Genomic DNA, 21,608 nt, shown 5'->3' with positions numbered 1-21,608 from the left:
AACTCATATCCAAACCCAAAATGATGTCCTAATTCATAAAGTTTCCAACTTTATGAGCTTGCATGGCTATAAAGTGCTTAATGTCCAAAACCCTTAGTTCTTAACCCAATAAGACATCACAACTCTTGTATGGAAGAAATGGAAGGATCAGGATCACATTTTTATGGTTCATAATAGTTCCATAATGGATAAAGTTTCCAACTTTATCCTTTAGAATGGTCCCAACAAACAAGATCTAGTCTTTAAGTCTCAAAGGGACCCAAAAGTGCATCTTTTTCAACTTAATCCATTAAGTCCAAGTCTCCAACCTTCATATTTGAATCAAAATGATGTTTAGATAGATAAAGCTTACAACTTTATCCATAACAAGGTCACAAACTTTAAGGATCTAAACTTTATGTACTTAAAGTGACCAAAGGCTCGTAACACCCAAAAACTAGCTAGATCTAACAATTTCATCATCAATACTCAAAAGTGTATCTTTTTGAAATCGTTGCTACCACTTCGATGCATATTTTTAAGAATGTCAAATACGCCGTTAAATTTGGTGCAAGTCGCTCAAAGGTCACACCATTTTGCATTAACTGAGTCGTATGTCCAACTCGTTTTTCTTCCTAATAACGCGGGGAAGTGGTCTAAAACACAATTCTGAAAGCTTTGACCCGTTTGCACGTTGCCGACATCTTCGTCTTATGATATGAAAATTCAAGTTTTAGCTAAAGTTGTCTCCTCATCCTCGGTCCATAGCGTATTTTTCTTTTTTGTTGGATCTTATGATTTTTTTTTTTTTTTGCCTTCTACGATTTGGTTGTGTTTATTGAACCCGTTCTTCATCGCCGTCGTTGTCAAGCTTTACGGGTTGGGATTGAGACAATGGAACTTGAGATGGTTATGAAGTTTGTTGACGTTGGGAAGTTTGAGGTTGAAATTGCAGAGAAGGTTGTTGTTGAAAGGCTTGAAATTCGGGTTAAACGAATTGTAGTGGTTGTTGTTGTTGGTAGTAGTGTGAGTGATATGAAAGATTGGTGAATAGAGGTTGTTGTTGAACGGGGGATGATAACAATTGCATGTAGCCAATATTTGCTAACGGATAATTTGAAGTGTTTGAGGTGTTCGGTGGGTGAGTTATTTTGGTTTGGATCCATGAGGAAAGAAATTTTTTTGGTGAAGTGTTTGTGTTGAAAGATTGTTTGTGTGTTTGAAATGATAAAAAGGTTGATATATATAGAAAAAGTGTGTATGGTAATTAATTAAATAATTAATTAATTTTTTTTACCAACGGATACATTAGTCAAAAAATAATAATAATAATAATAACCAATCAACTTGTCCGTCTTCTTCCGTCTCCAGCCCCACATTACACCCAACCCACCAAAGATTGGGGCAGTGTTCACGCGACGCATCTTAAACCATATCACTCCGGGTAGCTTAAGGGATGTCCATTTAGTGTCACCCAATTTATCGATGCATAAATTAATAATAAAGTGAAACATTGTTAGAAACAACAATAATAAGAGATTCTAATTACATCTCATCAAGATAGAAAAAGAAGTTATATATCGACAATACTGTATCATTGAAATAGAGTGGCTGTGTAACAAAGATCTACTCAAACTCCAATACAATGTCTACAACAATGTCTCCATGCTTTGAAGATGAACCCCTATTTACTTTACGAAACATCTACTCAAACTCCAATACAATCTTGCTTTTTGACCTTTTACTTGGAGCTTTTTGCGTAAAAGCAAATTCCCATCCTCTACAATTCCATGAAAATGACCACCACTAATTTTAACGCACATGGTTATCAATCACCAATTAAGACAACTCTTAAATACATATCATTAACTTTTTAGAAAAATTGCCTCGATTGGCCCTATACTCATCCCCATAGCCTCTCATTATTGTCCTTTACATCAATTATTACACAATGAATCAACAAATCATATCAACTATAATGTTACACGACCCAACTAGATGCACCTGGTCAGGTCGGGTCAAACCAGGTCCAACCCGCCACCATTGAAGCTGTGTTCTGATGAGGAGGTTGAAATGACAACTAATTCATTCAAATCAGATACACTATCTTGTAAATTCAATAACAAATGCGAAGTGCTAAAGCTTAATGACGGTTTTGCCCTCGCCACCACAGGCACCTCAGCCTCACCCACAAGCATCTGAACCACATTTCGCATTGTGGGTCGAACCGCCGGATCAGGGTGAGAACACACCAACCCAATCAACAATATTTTATGCATTTGTGCTTCGTCAAACTCGCCGGACAACCGTGGATCCGCCGCCGACAACAACCGCTCCTCCCTGTGCAAACCCCATACCCACTCCACCAGATTACTGTTCTCCCTGGTTTTCCCCACCGCTGTAGTCTCCCTTTCAATCGGTCTCCGGCCACTAGCCACTTCAAGCACCACCGCGCCAAAGCTAAAAACGTCTGTTTTCTCACTCGCTCGACCAGTTAATAAATATTCCGGTGCCAAATATCCCATGGTTCCGGCGGCCACTGTGGCGTCTGGAGACTTATCGTGCTCTGTTCTTCGGGCTAACCCGAAATCACCTAATCTTGCGTTGAACCCTTCGTCTAACATTATGTTACTAGTCTTTACATCTCTATGAATCACTTGATTTTCACATTCTTGATGTAAATAAGCTAAAGCAGAGGCTACACCCATTAAGATTTTGCTCCGGTGAACCCATGGGAGAGTCATTCTTGACTCAAAAAGTGCTTTATCAAGTGACCCGTTTGGCATCAAGTCATAAACCAGCAAAATTTCACCTTTTTCGTGACACCAACCTTGCAATCTCACAAGATTCCGGTGCCGGAGGGTTCCGATGATTGATAGCTCTGATAGAAACTCAGCCATTCCTTGACCACCTGTATGGCTGCACCTCTTCACGGCGAGAGTCTCGCCGGAATCTGATAATACACCCCTGTAAACAGTCCCAAATGCTCCATGTCCGATTACACGTGTGGCGTCGAAGCCTTTCGTGGCTAATTTAAGCTCTTTGTATGAGAATTCTTTGGGGGCTTTTATGAATTCAGAAGCAAAAGGTTGTGGCTTTTTTGTACTTTTAACTTTCTTGGAGTAGACCCATATTAGTAAGAGTGTACACACGGCTAAAACAAATGCACCGGCAGTCACCACCCCCACCACCGCCCCTGCACCTTCTTTGCATAACTGGTTCTTACATTTGCTCTTCTTTTGTGTAGAATGGTGGGTTTGAGTGGAGTTTGACTCGGTTGGTGCTATCGATGGTGGTGGAATCTTGACTGAGTCAGCGGCAGGGTTCGTGAAATTGGCGGTTGGTGGAGGTGGATGTGGTGGTGCGTCATCAAATGATGAGTTGAAGGTCCACCATTCAACCGAGTGGACTTCAGTGCTGCCTTGAGTCGACCCAGTGAATCCGATAAACATGAACTCGTTCACGTATTTATTGAGATCCATGGGGACGGATAGAACTGGTGTGCTTGGTTTTATGTTGGAGTATGAAATCGAGATGTTGAGTTGCTGAGTTGTGCCGTTGTACTCCACCCACGAGTTAACCTGGTCGCCACTTCTCAGATCAATGTTGATGGAATCCAAATCGGCAACGTCGGCCGAAATCATCGAGTTAAGATCCACACCCAAATGGTTTCCATTAATATCTTTAAACTCAACGTCCATTAAGGTATCAAATTCAATAGCAATGGCGCCAGTCGGAATACCCATGTACCCTCCGGCGTCCCCTGTGTCTTCGTCGCCGGGAGAGATCACAAAAGCCAAACCACCACCAATCGAACCTGGGTTTAAGTTGGTAACCGCAAACGAGAAGAAAGTGGTGAAGCTCGCCGGAATCGTGGTTCCAGGCCGCTTGAACCTGATAGGTTTGTTGTACAGAACTCCTCCGGCGCCGGAGTTTGGAACAGCGAGCTCACGAGTGAGCATGATGCTCGTGTTGACCAAGTGAGCATCACCAAGGAGCTTCAAGCTACTCAGAGAAAGTGACTGGAAGTCAAACGAGATTGTTCCGCCGACAGCATTACCGGCAAAGTATAATAGTAGCAGAAAACATGGCAGAAAAGAAGTAATCTTTTCGCCGGAAATAAATGGAAGCATAGCTATGTTAGATCTGTTGAAAACCCATCAAAGATTTTGGTCCGAATTTTGTTAATGTTGGGGAGAGATCGAATGGCGGATTATTCGATCACGAGATTGCAGGGAGAGAGAGAGAGAGAGAGAGAGAGAGAGAGAGAAGAGAAATGTAGATGATGGAAAGAAAATGTAGAGGGATATGGAAGAAGGAGACAGGTGGCTGAGTTGGAAGACACGTGTCAGACACAACGGTCATATTTCCTGGTCCACCGTGTGAAGATTCTCCATCCATTCCCAAATAAACATGACTTTCCACGATGTATAATGTTAACTTATATTATATTTTATTTGTCAAAATGCAGTTCTTTTTAAAAAGATAAATATTATGTAAAGCCTAAGTAAGATTTTTTTTTCATAAAAAACAAAATGTGATATACTTTCTTTAACTTAAAGAATATTACTGTTTCAGCATATTTCTTTTAGATTTTAACAAATGTAAGTCGAGATATTAAATGCAAATTAATCAATGCATCACTGTAATAAAACATATGGCTAATGAATATAGTTATTATATCTACAATTTTTTGTCTTTTAATAACAATAATAATATAGTTGTAGGAAGCATACCTATAATATCATAGATTTTTAGGATAAACTGCATATGATATAATTGTATAGATAAATAATTTATATTTTAATATATGTTTTCCATAATTGAACCTTAGACTATTATGTTGTAGATTTATAGTTAAATGATGAAGTCTAAATATCAAAGGCGGGACCCTTTACCAGAAATTAATTTCTATATATAAACAATTTAATCATCGAATTAGCCGTTGATATAAATTTGACAAATACAACACAACGGTATTTTCGCTTTGACTTTTGAGGCTGTGGTGTGACTTCTACTATGTGTTTCATGGTGTGGACATGACATTTCACATGATTTTTTTTTATTAAAATTCAATGGAAACTCTATGCCTTTATATGCACATGTGGTCATTTGATTAATGAAAATGTTACATATTTCATCAATTTCAAGCATGTATTGATATATTATGTGTCATAGAGAAATGATTGATGGAAAATTTGTTTGTTCGTTAAACTCATGAGTGTTAGAAACGATTTAGGTTTGTTTAATTACATGAAGGGACACAACAATAGACATAAATTTAATTTAAGTTCATCAACATATTGCAATATGTTAGTTCGTATATGTTCATTGAGGTTACGTTTGTTATGTGGAACAAAATAAGACTAAGACTGAACAAGACGACGTGTCCTCTTCTAATAAGTGTTTAACATAGATGAAACATGAATAAGATGGGTTGTTTGACCAAGGAAATACATGTAATTCTTCAAAATCCAATCTTGACCAAAAGTGTGGAACATAATGTGACAAGACTCTTGCCTCTTCATATCGACAAAATAACCCTTTGCCTCTTTCCTTATGATCAGTATCCGGGGAAAAAAGAATTTTGTGTCTAGTTTGGAACTTAACACAAAGTCGCCTCTTTCATAGGTGTCAAATGGGATCCGAGAGAATGACATATTGATCCTGAAAGTGTTGTGTGTGAAATAGATACGTCAGGAAAAATTGAAAGCTTCTCCCATATTGGAAGAGTATGAAAACTTGAATACTTATACATGCTGTGACATTAGAGCCATATTTGGAAATAAATAAACAAATAGGCTCTTTGTACCGGTGTACATGAGTGTCATATTAAATTGATAGGAATAACATGTTGGGTGACTCTTGGTTTTAGGCTCTTTGCTTGATTTTTTTGTTCGACGACTCTTGGTTTTTCAACTTTCTTACACATCAAAGATACCATATGGACATTGTAAAAAGATATTGTATACATAATAAACTATCTAGACCATAAACGATTACAATATGAACACAAATGGCAAGTTGATCAACGCGAGAAATATGAGATTTATTAACGGGTGAAAATATATTGAGGTAAGTTTGACAGATTTTAAGTCTGGTGGTTTTTAAAGAATCATTTCAATAATTATATCATGGGAGACATACATCTAGTAGTGTGAGTGAAATATGTTTTAAGACCAAAATGTGTGTTACATGTGTCTCACTTAACATGTTGTCGACATATAACTTGTAAATATAGAAATCAGAAACATTAAGTTTTTGAATTTTGGAAAAAAAAAAGCACAATAGTTGTAGACTTGTAGCTTCATGTGTTATGTTTCTACAGGAACTTGAGTTGTTCATTCAGATAATATATGAATTGTATATGAGTTTTCTTAAACTCCATTGCTTATCTAACTGGAAAATAATCTCATTTAGAACCTAAATTTTACCTATAATTTTCTATATCTTGTGAAACTTAATAGTTGGAAAATCTACCTTTGTGTAGTATCTTTTTAAAATGTCCTAAATCAAATCAAATGACATTGTATGGGTTTTATCTTGAATTGAAATAATATTATTACAAATCTAACTGATTTGACACTTGGAAGTATATTTATAAAGTGTTATAACTTACGATGAACCACTCATAGCTCTGGATTATAGCCTATGATATCTTGTTGAAAATATTAATTTATATACTCTATAACATAATCTTGAAGTTTAGGCTAATTTGATCCATACCATGGTAATCATTCATGTTTGTACTTCTCATACTACAAATAGAGGTGGTCATTGATTTCCATAAATTTATTGAAATTTGATTTTTAAATGAGATTATGGTAAATCCAAATTGAATGAATGTAAAAGGTTAAGTCTTTTCCTTAGAATAGATGTCATGTAAAATACATACTATTATTGCATTGAAATATGACCATTTAATACGGATATTTTGGTCTTTTTTTTCTGTGTTTATAGTGTGAAGAATATTGATATGTTGTATGTAGAGGTGAATATGAATATGAACCTAAACCAAACATTAGTTGGTTGGGGTGATGTTTTTAACTTGTTTAGCACGTATAATTAAATGGATTGCAATACGGTTAAAAATTCAAGCCTAATTCTAACCTATCAACCCATTTAAAAATAATAAATATTTGATATTGATATTTAACTTATCATGATTAATAAAAGAGTTATTCACTAACATATCCTCAAAGGGGTAACTTTTGTTTCAAAATATCCATATCTTTTTTGGATTTTAAAAATATCATTGATCCTTCGTTTAGTTCTTTGTTATTCTTGGGTTATATATTCGAAGAATTGTTATATGCATTTTGCATGTCGTGATCATTGATGGATTATTGAGGGGTTGTATCTCGTGTAGCGGGTTCCAATGTGTTCGGTTGCTATTCTGGTTTTTGGTCAAAATCGGTTCAGGGGTATTATGTGGAAGGTCTTGGGTCAGGATTCATCGAGTTAGTTCTCTAGTAACCGTCAGGGTTCAGTGGTTTTAGTAATGGTTCCAGTAGGAGTGGTAGTTGCCTATGGGAGGACTGTTGGGTTCAAACACTAGCGTTGCTAAGAGAGAAGCGGTATCAGGAAGATGGCGGTGTCGGTTGCATGAGTTACTTAGTCATTGGATGTGTCATGGGAGTTGTATATTCGCATAGATTGTAGACGACTATAGTTCAGTGGTACTTTGAGAATGGAAATTAGGGCGAAGATTCGTGAGTTTAGGGCAGGGGTATGGTATTTTGGAAGGTGAATTGGATTATCGGGTGGGATAAGATTGCAGGAGCATTCTTTAGGGTTTCAGGAGTTGGGTGATCATCAAGTTTGGCTAGCAATGGAACGATAGTATTGTTTAGAAAAGGTTATAGGTGGTTCATGCTATTTGTGGTAGATAAATCGGAGATACATCATAATTAAGAAATGAGAGAGCTTCGTCAAAGCCTAAGTGTGGGAGAATTGATCATAAATTCTGGAAGTTTGGAAGAGTGTGGAACTAAGGCAAGTTTCACATCCTGGACAGGAAGAGAGAAGACCCAACCAGCCGTTTAGATTGAGATTAGGTAAGTGGGAGTTTAGAAAACTTCCAATCATTTGGCAGCGTCTTCCTTATTGTGCATAGCTGGTTCTAGTTAAGTCCGAGTTAAAGCTTTAGGATTCAAAGCGTGACCCGAACATCTGTCTGGATGCAGGTTTTGACCCAGGATACGTGGCAATCCGATGGTTATGGAGTGATTAGGCCATTGGTGGTAACCATGTAGGTTGGAAGTGTTTTCTGTTGTATTGAATTCAATGTGGAATTGGTATGGTAATGGTTCAGTGTGGGCAGTCTGTCGGGGAGTCAGCCCAATTTAAGATTTCGAGTTTTGGGAAAGGTAAAAGTGGTGTTCTACGAAGGTTTAAGGTTCGTTCTTCTTCGGTTTTGGTGGGTGCTTCTAGGGTTGGTTTCGGTTGCCTTGGGAAGGTTGTGGTATTCTCAAGATTATGGTCGAGTTGCTCAGTATGTTGGCGTGATGGTAAGGGTAAGGACTGATTTCGAGGACAAAATCTAATTTAAGTGGAGGAGAGTTATAATACCATGATTTGAATCATTACCCATTTGGGCGTGGGTGATGATATGTATATGGTTTGGGCATTTGGAATTGGTTTGGTGCCAAGGGGAATTTTGGTAAATTGGCAGCTGGCCTTTTTGGAAATTGGATTTTGTGTTCAGGGAACTTTAAGTCAAGAATGAGTTGATAATAGTGTAGATCTTCCCGATACCTTTTCATCGATATAAGGATGGTCAGAATCGGAGTGATATCAAGGAAGTTATGGCCTTCAGAATGAATTAGGGTTTAAGGGAAAACCCTAGTACTCGGGGAGTACTAACATGAAGAGGGTTACGCCATGCGTAATGGAGTGTACACTTAGCGTACTTCAAAGTTGGGATCGGGGTACGAGACCTCGTACATTGGGTGTACGAGGAGTACATTGGGCATACGAGGGTTGGTTTGAAACCTTAATTTTCATATTTGTACCATATAAAAGCTTTATGTTAGTCCATTTCCATCATTTCTAAGTCAACTTCCATACTCTAAAAACCCTAAATCGACCTTAGAGCCTCTTGGATGTGTTCTTGAGCTATCTGGAGGCTTGGATGCTCATTTTTTTCCCTTGGGAAGGAAATAAGAGAAATTGGAAGTTGTTTGGATTGGTGGGAAAGCTTTGGATCCAAAATTATCACCTTGTAGGAAAGTTTTTTGAGCTAACAAGTTTGCATCTTGGCTTATGCATAATTATATTTCTTCATGGCTAGTTTATTGTGATTTTGGGCTTCTTTTTGAGATTATGGATGAGTTAGGTTGTTTAAGGGTTCATCCTTTCAAATCTGAGTTTGTTTTGGTATCCTTGAGCATAAAGGTGCAAGATTTGTGTGTATTATGGATTCATGCATGCATTAAGTCAAACATTAAGTCACTTTTAAGCTTAAGAGCTTCATTTAGCCATGTATGAGTGTAAAGTTAGCAACTTTACGTGGGATTCTAGCTTAAGGAGGTCAGGTTTGTGTTTTGGAAGCTTTGTTTTAATGGATTAAGTGAAAATTGGGTTTGGGCTGAATAAGGGTGAGTACGTTGGGCGTACAAGCAGGTACGCACAACGTACAAGCCTCCAAGCGAGTATGCTGTGCGTGCGTGCCTATACGCCCTGCGTACTCGGTCTGAATGGGTTAGTGTGTTTGGGCTATATTTTGGGCTTGGATTGTTAAGGGCTTTTTTGGGCCATCTGTAATCAAGTGTATAGATTAGGGAAAGGTTAATGGGCTTTAGGGTAAGGCCCATGTAAGGGTTTAGGCCCAATTTGTACAATTGGGCCATAAGTGGGCTTTGGATGATTTATTGGTTTGTGGGCTTTTATGATGAGGAGTTCAAGCCTTAGTCTTGGACCAAAATAGGTGAGGGGATTATTAAATTTTTTTTGAACCTAATTGTTAATTGGGTGTTAACTGTTTGATAGCACGAGGATTTTAGGGGATCAACAAGCAGAGAGTTATTTGTAGGTTCAGCTGTCGAGGTGAGTCTTCTCACTATATACATGTCTCGAAGGCATTAATGTCGGCCCATTATGTGTTATGTGAATTTTATTTGTCTCTGTGATACTTGCATGAAAGACCATGGGGGTAGCCCATGACACTTGGATATCATACCATGGGGGAGCCCATGGCATTCTAGGAAAAGACCATGGGTGTAACACCCATAAAATTCAATCCAAATTTAAACTTTTGAATACATTTTAAAACCATTAAGTTATTACAGTTTGTTTTCAAAATGGTTCAGACATGAGAGTATCACCAAAATCAATCATGAAAATATGAGGAGGTGCACAATCACGCCTTCGCCTTCCCGCAATCATCAGAAGTGCCTGAAATAAATCAAGAACTGTAAGCCCGAAGCTTAGTTAGTTTTCCCAAAATATCGACGCCATACAAACATAACTGTATCATATAACCAGTACAGAACATCATGAATGATGAGTCATCAGCCTGACTGGACCGCCTCACAGGCCTTCAGTATATCTGGACTGCTCTTCGAGCCTTCGGCACGTCTGGACCGCCACGCAGGGCCTACAACCTATCCGGACCGCTCGCCGGGTATGTTGGCCTACAGCACAAAGCAGGACCGCCTCAACCCAACCCCCAATCAAACAAACATGTGCACATAAATATCATACGCTAGCTCATTTCATATAACAGTCAAACCGATCTAACAGATCGCCAATCATAGCAACATCCTAATAACTGGGATACAGACCTAACCGGTCACTAATATAACATCATCCTATAACCAGGACAATCATGTGCACATAGACATCATATAACACTAGCATGTGTGTGTATATATATATATATATATATATATATATATATATAACATTCAAACCGATCTAACAGATCACAAAGCATAGCAACAATCCTATAACCAGGATATCGACCTAACAGGTCACTAACATAGCATCTCACCATCCTAACTACCAGGATATAAATCAGTAAGCATAACATGCAATAATCCGATACAATCAATAAAGGGTCGGCCTTTGTAGCACCCGTGTTTTTGAGTTTGTCATTAATGTTGATATAATAGTCTAGGTTAACCTTTGTAACCCGTTTTGAAATAATAAAGATGTATTATTTGAGTATTATGTGTTTTGTGCTTAATTGCTTAATTATGTGATTTGATTTAATTAAGAATAAAATAAGTGTCAAAATTTAAGTGTAAAATAAATCCGATATTTTTACATAATGTTGTAGTAGTTGAAATGAGGTTTCCGAATATATAAAGAATGCCGAAATCCGAGTTATAACGAAGAAGTTATGAACAGTCGAAGTTTCGCGACAGAACCGGCAACGCTGAATAACGTAAAAAGTGAATTTACGTTAGAGCGATATTTAGCCTTAGTGATCTAAACGAAAGTCGTAGATTTCGTTAAACCAAAAGCGTGCATAAAAAAAGAACCCCCAAATATGACTTCGTATGAGGAAGTTATGATTTTTCGAAGTCCCGACTTAGCAGTATGAAGCCCGAATACCCGATTCGAGATCGAGTGATTGTTGGTTGAAACAATCTAAACGAGAATCGAATATCTCGTTGATAGTAGTGCATTGGTGAAAAGACAGACGAAAACGGACGTCAGATGAAGAAGTTATGGATTTATAACGGAGTTTCCTGTCCTGACCTACTAAAATTAAATGATAAAAATAAAAGTCAAAACTAGCCGACGGAGTCTAAACGAAAGTTGTAGAGCGTAGTCTCACCTACGTGTGGATATAAAGAACGTCAAAAATAGAGTTCGTATGAAGAAGATATGAATTTTTGAAGTTTATTAAATAATTAAAATATAATTTTAATTATTAAATCCGGCATTATCCGAAGGGGAGTCACCGGACTTATCCGGGTTACGCCCAACGTAGGGCTGTACGCCCAGCGTACAGCGAAGCATGACGCACCTTGCACTCGAGTTCTTCGGATACGTAAGCAATGACGATTTCGGAGGAGTACGCCCCGCGTAAGGGCATTACGCTCGAGGCCTCAGCCTCTATAAAAGGATGCGAGGGCAGCCGACTCCATTTGCCAATTTCTCTTCTCTTTCTCTCGTTTTGCATCGTTTTGCATGCCAGAAATCCTGAAGCCCCGGTATCAATCTCGAGCCCCGAAGCAAGTTTCAAAGCCCCGAAGATCCCGAGAAGTGCAATTCCCGAGCCGAAGCTCTGCCCGCGAGGATCCCGGTTTTTGTGAAGATCTTCCAGATCTACCGAAGAATACTACTTCTACAAGTCGTAGTGTTGTCCGATCATCTTCCGATCAGGTGAGTGTGTAGTTACCTTCTTCTAACGCATAATTATGAAGTATTTTATATAAAATACGTGTTATGTGTATATTTCGTTGTTATATGTGTGAATGTATATTCACTTTCTTCTATGTCATAAATCTGATTTATTCTCTATGAAATACGCGTTATGTTTGTGTGCCTCATCTGTTATGTGGAATATGTATTGATTTAACATGCTATACTGGTTTTAAACTATGTATAAAAATATATTTTTTTGTCTACTAATATGTTGGGTAGAACATGGGTAGATAGTTGATGTGTGATAAACAGATGAGAGGCCTCGATGTTGTTGATGTTGACCTAGTCATCTAGCGGAGTATGGATGACGACCACAGACTCTTTCTAGACAGTCCGGTGGAACGCTAACAGGTTCATAACCTGTAGGTGTTGTAAACGATGTGTTCACCGGTGTACTCTGTCCTCCTCATGGTTGCCTTAAGGATATCTATTATTGAGGAAACCCCTTAGCAGTAATGTATGTCCCGATGAAAATCCTAGATTTGGTCCCTTGAGATAGATGTTCTAAGGACATAAAGTGAGGATAACGGGAATGGGTAATCAGGTTATTGTTGGTTGGTGAAATTAAATATAATTATTTATTGTGGGTTGAAAACCTTGTATGCTCACCAGGCTCCCAAGCTTGACCCACTCAGTTTATTTGTATTACAGGAAGTGGTGCAAGGGTATAAGATGGATGAATCATCAAGTTGTTTTGTTTACAAGTTTGTATATGTATATATTTGTTGAATGACTTGTAATGTTATCGTTTATGCTTTATGGTCTGTATCGGAACATGACATCCCGAGTTTTGATTATAAAATGAAAATGCATCTCTTGATGAAATGCTTTGATAAATATTATCTTATTATATTTTGTTTCTGGGAACAAATTTCGCAACTCTTTTAAATCAAAAGGATTTACTCTGAAATTATTTTAAAGAACATAAATGAAATCGGTCTTTTCTGGCTGAGATTTTGGGGATGTCATAGCCTTGGTGCCTTAGACCCTATTGATATAGTGAGGAGAACTCACCTGGCACTGCTGAAGTCCCGCCGATAAAACTCTGACTGCTGGTTGACAGATTCCCGAACTGTCAACATCAAACAACACCCAATTAATAATTGGGTTCCAAGCCCAAAGTCCAACTCACACACTAAAGGCTTTATAGTCAAGTAATGGGCTAAAGCCCAACATATGGCCCAATTTTCCAAATTAGGCCCACACCCTCTTATGGGCCTTACCCTAAGCCCATCAACATATTCTAGTCCTTGCGATTATTCTTGGGTGGCCCATTAATAATCCAATTACCAAATCCCAATAGAAAGGCCCAAAATAAATTAGGGTTTCATATAAGGTGACAATTAGGGTTAAGTGTTTCTCACTTAACCCATTAAGGACTTAATCCCTTAAGTCCCTTGCTTTGCTAAATAAGTCAAATGTTATGATTGGGCTTAATACACGATTCCATTCCAATGGCCCAAAAGTGCATCTCGATAAGTCCAAGCCTATAATCCTAAAATTAGGGTTTTCGCATGAAATGATGATTAGGGTTAAGTGTTTCTTACTTAACCCATTAAAGGCTTAATCCATTAAGTCTAATATTGCTTTTAGGTTAATTTTGCCAATGATTATTATCTAATATTTCAAGTTATTAAATAATCTCGTGTGTGTCCCGATAAATTCTCAAAATTAGGGTTTTATTAGCATTAGGCTTTTTCCCAAACCCTAATTAGGGTTTCCCAACCCAATACGAGCCCATTAATCCCTTGATTGGGCTTTTAGGTCACTTTGGGCCTTATTGGGCCCACTAGGGTTTCCTTGAGTCCACATTGTCCAAACACCCCCAAACGAGGTCAAAACACACCGCCACCCGACACGGTGGCCGGTGGCGGCGACCACCACCCTACGGTGGTGTTTTGGGTCTTTCTTTCATTATATTTTTGCTAGTTACAAGTTACAATGCCTTAACCAAGAATATACACACACTAACTACATAAACACACACATGGTGGCGGTGGCGGTTCTTGGTTTTCTATCCAAATAAACTACACACACAACACACACTACAATAGAAACAAACACCCACACATTACTTGCTTGCACTTGGATTCAACCACCCGCCTAGTGGCATTTGGCAGTGGTAGCAGCTGATTCACGATGGTAGTCACCACCTTACGGTGGTGGCAGTGGTCTCTTTTGGTTTCCAAGCTCATATCTACCCACACCGGCCACCCAAACGCACACATGCTCTTCTTGACTGAAGACGAGCCCAACGACCCCATCTGGTGACGGAGACGATGATGGTGGCGTGCAACGATGGCAGCAATGACGACCCTTAGTGGCAGAACCTTCCCCAACGTCGATGGTGGTTCGAATCGACAACCACAATAGCAAAAGAACAATGAAGAGAGAGAGAGAGAGAGAGAGAGAGAGATAGAGAGAGAGAAGAACACGGAGGGTGGCAGCGGCGCAATCGAGCGGACCCGTTCATAGCGTCATTGCCAACGCAATGGTCCTGACGGCCTAAGCTGACATCGGCAGGCACAATTCCAACGGTCTTTGGTGGTTCTCCTATTCTGTTCACAACGCGCGACAACAAGTTATGGTGGTGGTCAGGTTCGACAAGGCAACAATGACCGAAGGTGGTCATTGAGAAGGTGGCGGCCGAATGGAGTGGGCATAAGGATGGTTGCGACTGGTGAAAGAAGTGTTAGGCTTAGGGTTTAAACAATAGCGAAGCTTTAGACCGGTTTATCATCAACTTTTCCCATATTAACACAAATGGTCCCTCCTTGTCACAATTCTTTCAAAACTGATACCTAATTTACTATTTCGACCCCTCCTTCGGAAAATCCTTACTAATCAAGTCCACTATTTACTTTTTAACCCCCGCTTCCATAATTTCTTTTATATTAAGCCCCCAGAGGTTCAAATATTGACATTTAGCTTCCCGAATCAACACTCCTCCAATTATCATTCGATTTTTGGGCTATAATAAAATACAACAATAATAAAATTACTTGTCGGGACTCCTGCTTTACTATTTAATTACTCCATTAAAATCGGGATGTTACAATGGGGGGAGCCCATGGCACTTGGATATTAGACCATATTGGGAGCCCATGACATTCCAAGTAAAGATTATGGGGGGAGACCATGGCACTTGGATATTAGACCATATGGGGAGCCCATGACATTCTAAGTAAAGATTATGGGGGGAGCTCATGACGACTATATGTATGTTGCATTATATTTCGTGGTTGTATGTTATATGGTATTTTTGGGGAACTCACTAAGCTTTGTGCTTACGATTTTCAGTTTATGTTTCAGGTACTCCGGTTTTCAAATGGAATAGCTCGGGATCATTGCAGAGCACACACCGCAAGTTTTTGCATTCTATGAATTACTCTGATTTTATGATGTTTTGTAAAATCTTTGTTACCTCGGTTTTATAGGAAGGATATGTATTAATGATTTATTAGTCTAAAAACAAAAACAAATATGTCATGATTTTTGGGACGCTACAATAGATTTTGTCCAGAGCTAAGATCTAGACTTAAAAACATCGACTTAAGTCATAAAGTTTCCACCTTTGTGACTTCCCATGGCTAGAAAAGGTCCAAAAGCCAAAACCCTAACTTATTAATCCATTAAGACATCATAATTCTTGCATGCATGGGATATAAGGGTCAATATCACATTTGTATACTTCCTAATCACCACATAATGGATAAATTTCCAACTTTATCCATTAGAATGGTCCAAACAACCAAGCTCTAGTCTTTAAGTCTTCCAAGCGACCAAAAGTGCATATTTTTCAACTTAATCTATTACGTCCAAGTTTCCAACCTTCATATCATAATCAATATGATGTTTAGATGGATAAAGTTTCCAACTTTATCCATAACAAGGTCATAAACTTTCAAGATCTAAACTTTATGCACTAAAGTGACTAAAAGCTCATAACATCCAAAACTAGCTAGATCTAACAAATGTATCATCAAGATTCAAACTTTATACATCTAGAAGAAATATCAAGGTGAACAAAGTCTGGATCTATAAGCTCCAAAACAACCAACACTTATCCCATGAGCTCTTTCTTCTCCAAGATGCACCAAGAACACTCCAAACCACTCAAGAACACCTTCTTTTGCTCACAAGACTCAAATTAGGGTTAAGGTTTCAAGGAATGGTGTTGGAGAGGTGGAAGTTGAGAATAGACTGAGTATGGGGAAGTTAAGGAACTTAAATAGGGCCTAAACATGAAAATAGGGTTTGGGAACTAATCGCGTACACCCAACGTACCCATGGATGCCCTAGTATAGCCAACATATGCGACTTAACCCAAAACTATCCTAACTTCAAACAACCATAACTTCTTCGTTCCAACTCCATTTTTGACGATCTTTATATCCACAGAAAGGTATTGAAGAGCCCCATAATATCATATAGATATCTTGGACTAAATAAATTCCCAAACGAAAATCCATATTTCATGCAAGAAGTCTGAAACATCACTTTCCCCGTTTTACCCCTTTGACTCCAACACAAATCAAGGGCTTGGATCGCATAACCAATATTATCAACATCCAATATGGTCTAAACCATATTCTCTTGAAGCTCAAGGCCTTTACTTGATCCATTTATTGTCCATAATCTCATATTCTCATCCATAAAAAGGAAAGCATAAACCTTAGATCTAGTAAGCATTAAAGATAAAAGTAGAAGCTTATGAGACACAAGGGTCCAAAAGCACTAGAAGATGATGAGGTAGGAGCTTGATTGCCAAAATAATGCACCTAAGGAGTCTTCTTCTTCTTCAAAGAGCCAAAAATCATTAAATGATCACAAAAAACCACCATGAAGAACTAAGGTTAGCATTTTTGAGGTTTAGAGAGATGGGGGGGGGGATGAGAAATGAACCCTAAAACCAAGTTTAGGGTGCTCAAATACGAAGTTTAGGGGGGGATGAGAAATGAACCCTAGACACAATTTACATTTTAACCCATGTCACGTCGTGACCACTCAAAGGTCACGTCGTAAGACTCCATATCTTCCAAAAACCGACATTTTGACTCCTTGAAACCCTAAATTGATCTATCTTGGAAAACATGTGTTACGTAAATTCTTAAATAAATGAACTGATGATTAACATGTACATGTTACCATATAAAAGCTCGTGAATATGTTAATGTTGTGAGGTGGTACATGTTGGATTAATGTCTAAGTCAGTAACCATATTTGGTATATACTTGACCCGAGTGTGCATGGTCCTTTTGGGTTGCCTTCACCAAAGCAACTTGACAAGGTAATTTGATATGAGAGAGGAGATATTATGATTTATTAATATATTATAAGAATAATATATTAAAGGAGAAATCATATTTATTTGATTAGTATTAGTCATAAATTAATTAGGAATTAATTTGGTGACTAAAAGAGACAAATTAAATAAAGGGGTATAAACTGTCAATTGTGTGATAGTTGAGTTTTGGGCTAGGAAACCTAATGGACTAAGGGGGAACGAAATTATGATGAAGGATCATCATATTTTCATCCAAGGCCTCATTCCATAAGGTTTCTTGGGCTGCTTGGTGGCTAAGCTGTCCATTAGGGTTTTGACTGAAACCCTAGCACCCTATAGTATAAATACATACCCTATGCTTCAATTTAAGGCCACTTGATTCCAAGGGAACCCTAGGGCCGAAATTAGCATCATTCCCTTCTCTCTCTTAGTTGCCTTCTTGCTTCAAGGTGTTTGTGAGCCATTAGAGGCACTACAATTGTGGTGCTTGCTTTCAAGAGTTCTAGAGAGTTCAAGAGATCAAGGAAACTAGTTGTTATTGCTATATAACAACAAAGGTATGTTTTTCTACACTTCTATGTAAATTTCGAAAATTATAGAAGCATGCTAGGGTTTATTTTGTGTTCATAAAGTTGTATGTCTTATAGTGAAAACATAGATCCAAACTAGGGTTGCATGCACACATAAGATTGTTTGTATAAAACCTAACAGTGGTATCAGAGCCATTGGTTTTTTGTTTTCAATTGGATTTGATGCATATTATGAACTTGACAAATTAGGGTTTATGGCAAGTAAACCCTAAGGCTTGGTGATTTTCGCAAATTAGGGTTGCCAAACCCTAGTTGGCGGTTTTTGATAGGGTTCTTGAAACCTTTTTGCCTAGCCTCCAAATTTCGAAATTAGGGTTATGAAACCCTAGGGATTTCGAAAATCCCTTGTCCCCAAGATAAGATCCCAAGATTTTAGGGATATGGATAATACTATCTTTGTGATTATCAATTTAATTGTTTAAACTAGATAATTGAAGATCTTGTATTATCCTTTCCATAAATTTAAAAATAAAAAGGATTAAATAAATTAATAGTTTAATTTTATGATAATCCCTAAAGATTTAATATTTCAAATTAATTGTTTGATTTTGATAATTATTAAATCAAAGATTTTTGGTGTTTAAAATTTTAAATTAAATAGCCTTAATTCCGAAAAATTTTAAATACACATTAAGATACTAGTATTTTTAAAATGTTTTAAAATACACCCTTTTACAATTATGATATTATAAGATTAATTATTATATATGTATAAGAATAAGCTAGTCTTATCGCTAGTAGGCCTCATTCACGAAGCCGGTCTATAAGGTGGGTATAAGGTTGCTGCCTATAAAATGGCGCTTAATGGATGTACACTCACATCTACCGCTTGCTTGACTGGTGGAGGGTCGTTAGCCGAACGGATAGGATAGGGCACTTAATTCCTCATTAAAAGTATAATGGAAATATTAAAGTAACTACATTGTTTTACAAATTCCCACTCTTAGTTACTTTAGGGTAAAATGTGAAAATGATGCTAATCCATGGAATTACACTTCGTACCCTTGTCAAACGTTGATGGAGCGCGTGTGGTTAACCGGCACATCAATTTGGGGATGACATTGGTAGCGAAGGGTGACTCGAGTTTTGTCATAGATCAATGGAGCGTGTGTGGTTCACCGGCACATTGATTAGGTGATAAAGACATTGAGTGCACCGCGTTGATTCGCATGGTTATTCACAAATTTGTTTGCGATCCTCGGCATACCAGTCGCAAATTTGAAATGCATATCGAGATTTAAACATGCCATTGAAAAGTTCGATGAATCTCAAAGATCTAGGAGTTTTCAATACATTTAAAACCTAAATTGCTTTTTCGTTTTTCATGGTGAGAATTAGTGAATCGTCATTCACTTACCTTCAAATTATTTACTTTTAGAGTACGGCATCCCTTTCTAAGTTGTAAATAATGTTGTTGGATCCTAGCCCTAATTACTCATTTGGGTGTTTAATTAGGGATTCATTTCTAATCAAAATTTGTTCCTTTTCAGATGTCAACAAACAACAACAACAACGCTTCTGGGTCATTCTCGTTGATGAACTTGTGTCAGAAAGTGACATTTGATGGTTCAAACTTCACCGAGTGGATGACGTATATCCGCATGATCACACGCTACGAGGACAAAGAATATGTCCTCGATGAAAAGCTTGAGAAGATCATCCCAGATGTTGCTACTCCTGAGGAATTGGCCGCCTTTGAGGCCCACGAGCGTGATGCCACGAAAGTTCACTGCATCATGCTGGCCACCATGAATCCCGAACTCCAAAAGTCCTATGAGGACATGTATCCATATGAAATGCATCAGGATTTGCTGGAAAGGTATCACCAGAGCGCGAGGCAAGAGCGCTATGAGATCATTACTAACATGATCACCGCTAAGATGGGGAGTGGAGAATCCCTAACCTCTCATTTGCAGAAAATGCAGAGGTATGTTGATCGTCTTCTCAAACTTAATGTTAAGTTTGATGAGGATTTGGCTATCGACATAATCCTCCACTCCTTGCCCTCCTGCTACAATCAGTTTAGGATGACCTACCATATGAATAAAGAGGAGGTCTCCTTGAGCAAGCTCCAAGGACTCTTGAGGACTGCTGAGAGCAACCTCAAAGACAAATCCGTTGCACCGTCCCCTGCTGTGGCCGCTCCTGTGATGGCGATAGGTCAAGGAAAGGGTAAAAAGAGGAAGGCTCCATGTAAGAGCCACCATAAGGGGAAACCCCGTGATGGTTCGTCCTCAAGTGGGACCAAAGTAGGCCCCGCTAGACCCTCTTCCGATCCTAAAGAAGCAGAGTGCTTCTACTGCCACCAAAAGGGCCACTGGAAGCGAAGCTGCCCACAATATCTGCAGGACATAAAAGATGGGAAGATCAAGCCCACATTTGCAGGTATGTATTCTATTAAATCTAATAACTCATCATTTGCTACTTCATGGGTTCTTGATACAGGATGTGGTTACCACATTTTTTCTGATTTGCAGGGCCTAAAAAGAAGTAGGGAAATGGAGCATGGGAAGATGAACCTAATTATGGGAAACAGAAGATCATCGCCTGTGACCAAAGTCGGTGTTTATTCTTTAGTGTTGAGAAATGGGTTAGGAATAGATTTAGAGAATTGCTGTTATTCGCCAGATATGGCAAGAAACATTATTTCTTTTCACGGGTTGTTTAGAGAAGGTTTCAGATATTCTTTTGATAATAGTAATGGTTTTATTAATGTTTATTTGAATGGTGTCTTTTATTTCAATGCATTACCTTGTAATGGGATTTATGAATCTGTGATGATTGTTGATAATTTCGGAAATAATGTTTTGAATATTGATTCGTCTACTAGTCTAGACAAAGCATGCTTGTGGCACTGTCGCCTTGGCCATGTCAACAAGAAACGCATAGCCCAACTCCAAAAGGATGGAGTGTTGGAGTCATTCGACCTTAGGGACGATGATACGTGTGAATCTTGTTTACTTGGGAAGATGACCAAGTCACCCTTTACTGGCACTTGTGAAAGGGGTGAGGGTTTATTGGATCTCATACACACTGATGTGTGTGGGCCCTTTAGATCCACCACAAGGGATGCTTGCCGCTTCTACGTGACTTTTACAGATGATTATAGCAGATATGGATATATCTACTTGATCAAGCAAAAGTCGGAAACCTTTGAAAAGTTCAAAGAGTTTAAGAGTGAAGTGGAGAATCAGCTGGGCAGGAAAATCAAGATGCTTCGGTCAGACCGAAGAGGAGAGTACCTAAGTCTTGAGTTTCACGACTATCTAAAAGAATGTGGAATCGTTTCGCAATTGACGCCTCCAAGAACGCCACAATTGAACGGTGTGGCTGAGAGACGTAATCGGACCTTGTTGGACATGGTTCGTTCTATG

The 21,608-nt window shown here is 38.5% G+C and overlaps 1 protein-coding gene across 1 annotated transcript; it reads right to left on the bottom strand.

The window, feature by feature from the left end:
* Positions 1 to 1,786: 1,786 nt before the first annotated feature.
* Positions 1,787 to 4,257, bottom strand: LOC145034721 (L-type lectin-domain containing receptor kinase VIII.1-like). Its single transcript, XM_078983223.1, has one exon. It carries the CDS (start codon positions 4,110 to 4,112, stop codon positions 1,998 to 2,000), a length of 2,115 nt encoding a protein of 704 aa, XP_078839349.1. The 5' UTR covers positions 4,113 to 4,257; the 3' UTR covers positions 1,787 to 1,997.
* Between the last annotated feature and the right edge of the window lie 17,351 nt (positions 4,258 to 21,608).

The sequence above is a fragment of the Lactuca saligna genome, chromosome 1, assembly GCF_052625555.1.
Source record: "Lactuca saligna cultivar CGN05327 chromosome 1, ASM5262555v1, whole genome shotgun sequence".
Taxonomy (NCBI): domain Eukaryota; kingdom Viridiplantae; phylum Streptophyta; class Magnoliopsida; order Asterales; family Asteraceae; genus Lactuca; species Lactuca saligna.
Note: the sequence above shows the minus strand (reverse complement) of the source record. Positions and strands in the feature narration are given on the sequence as shown.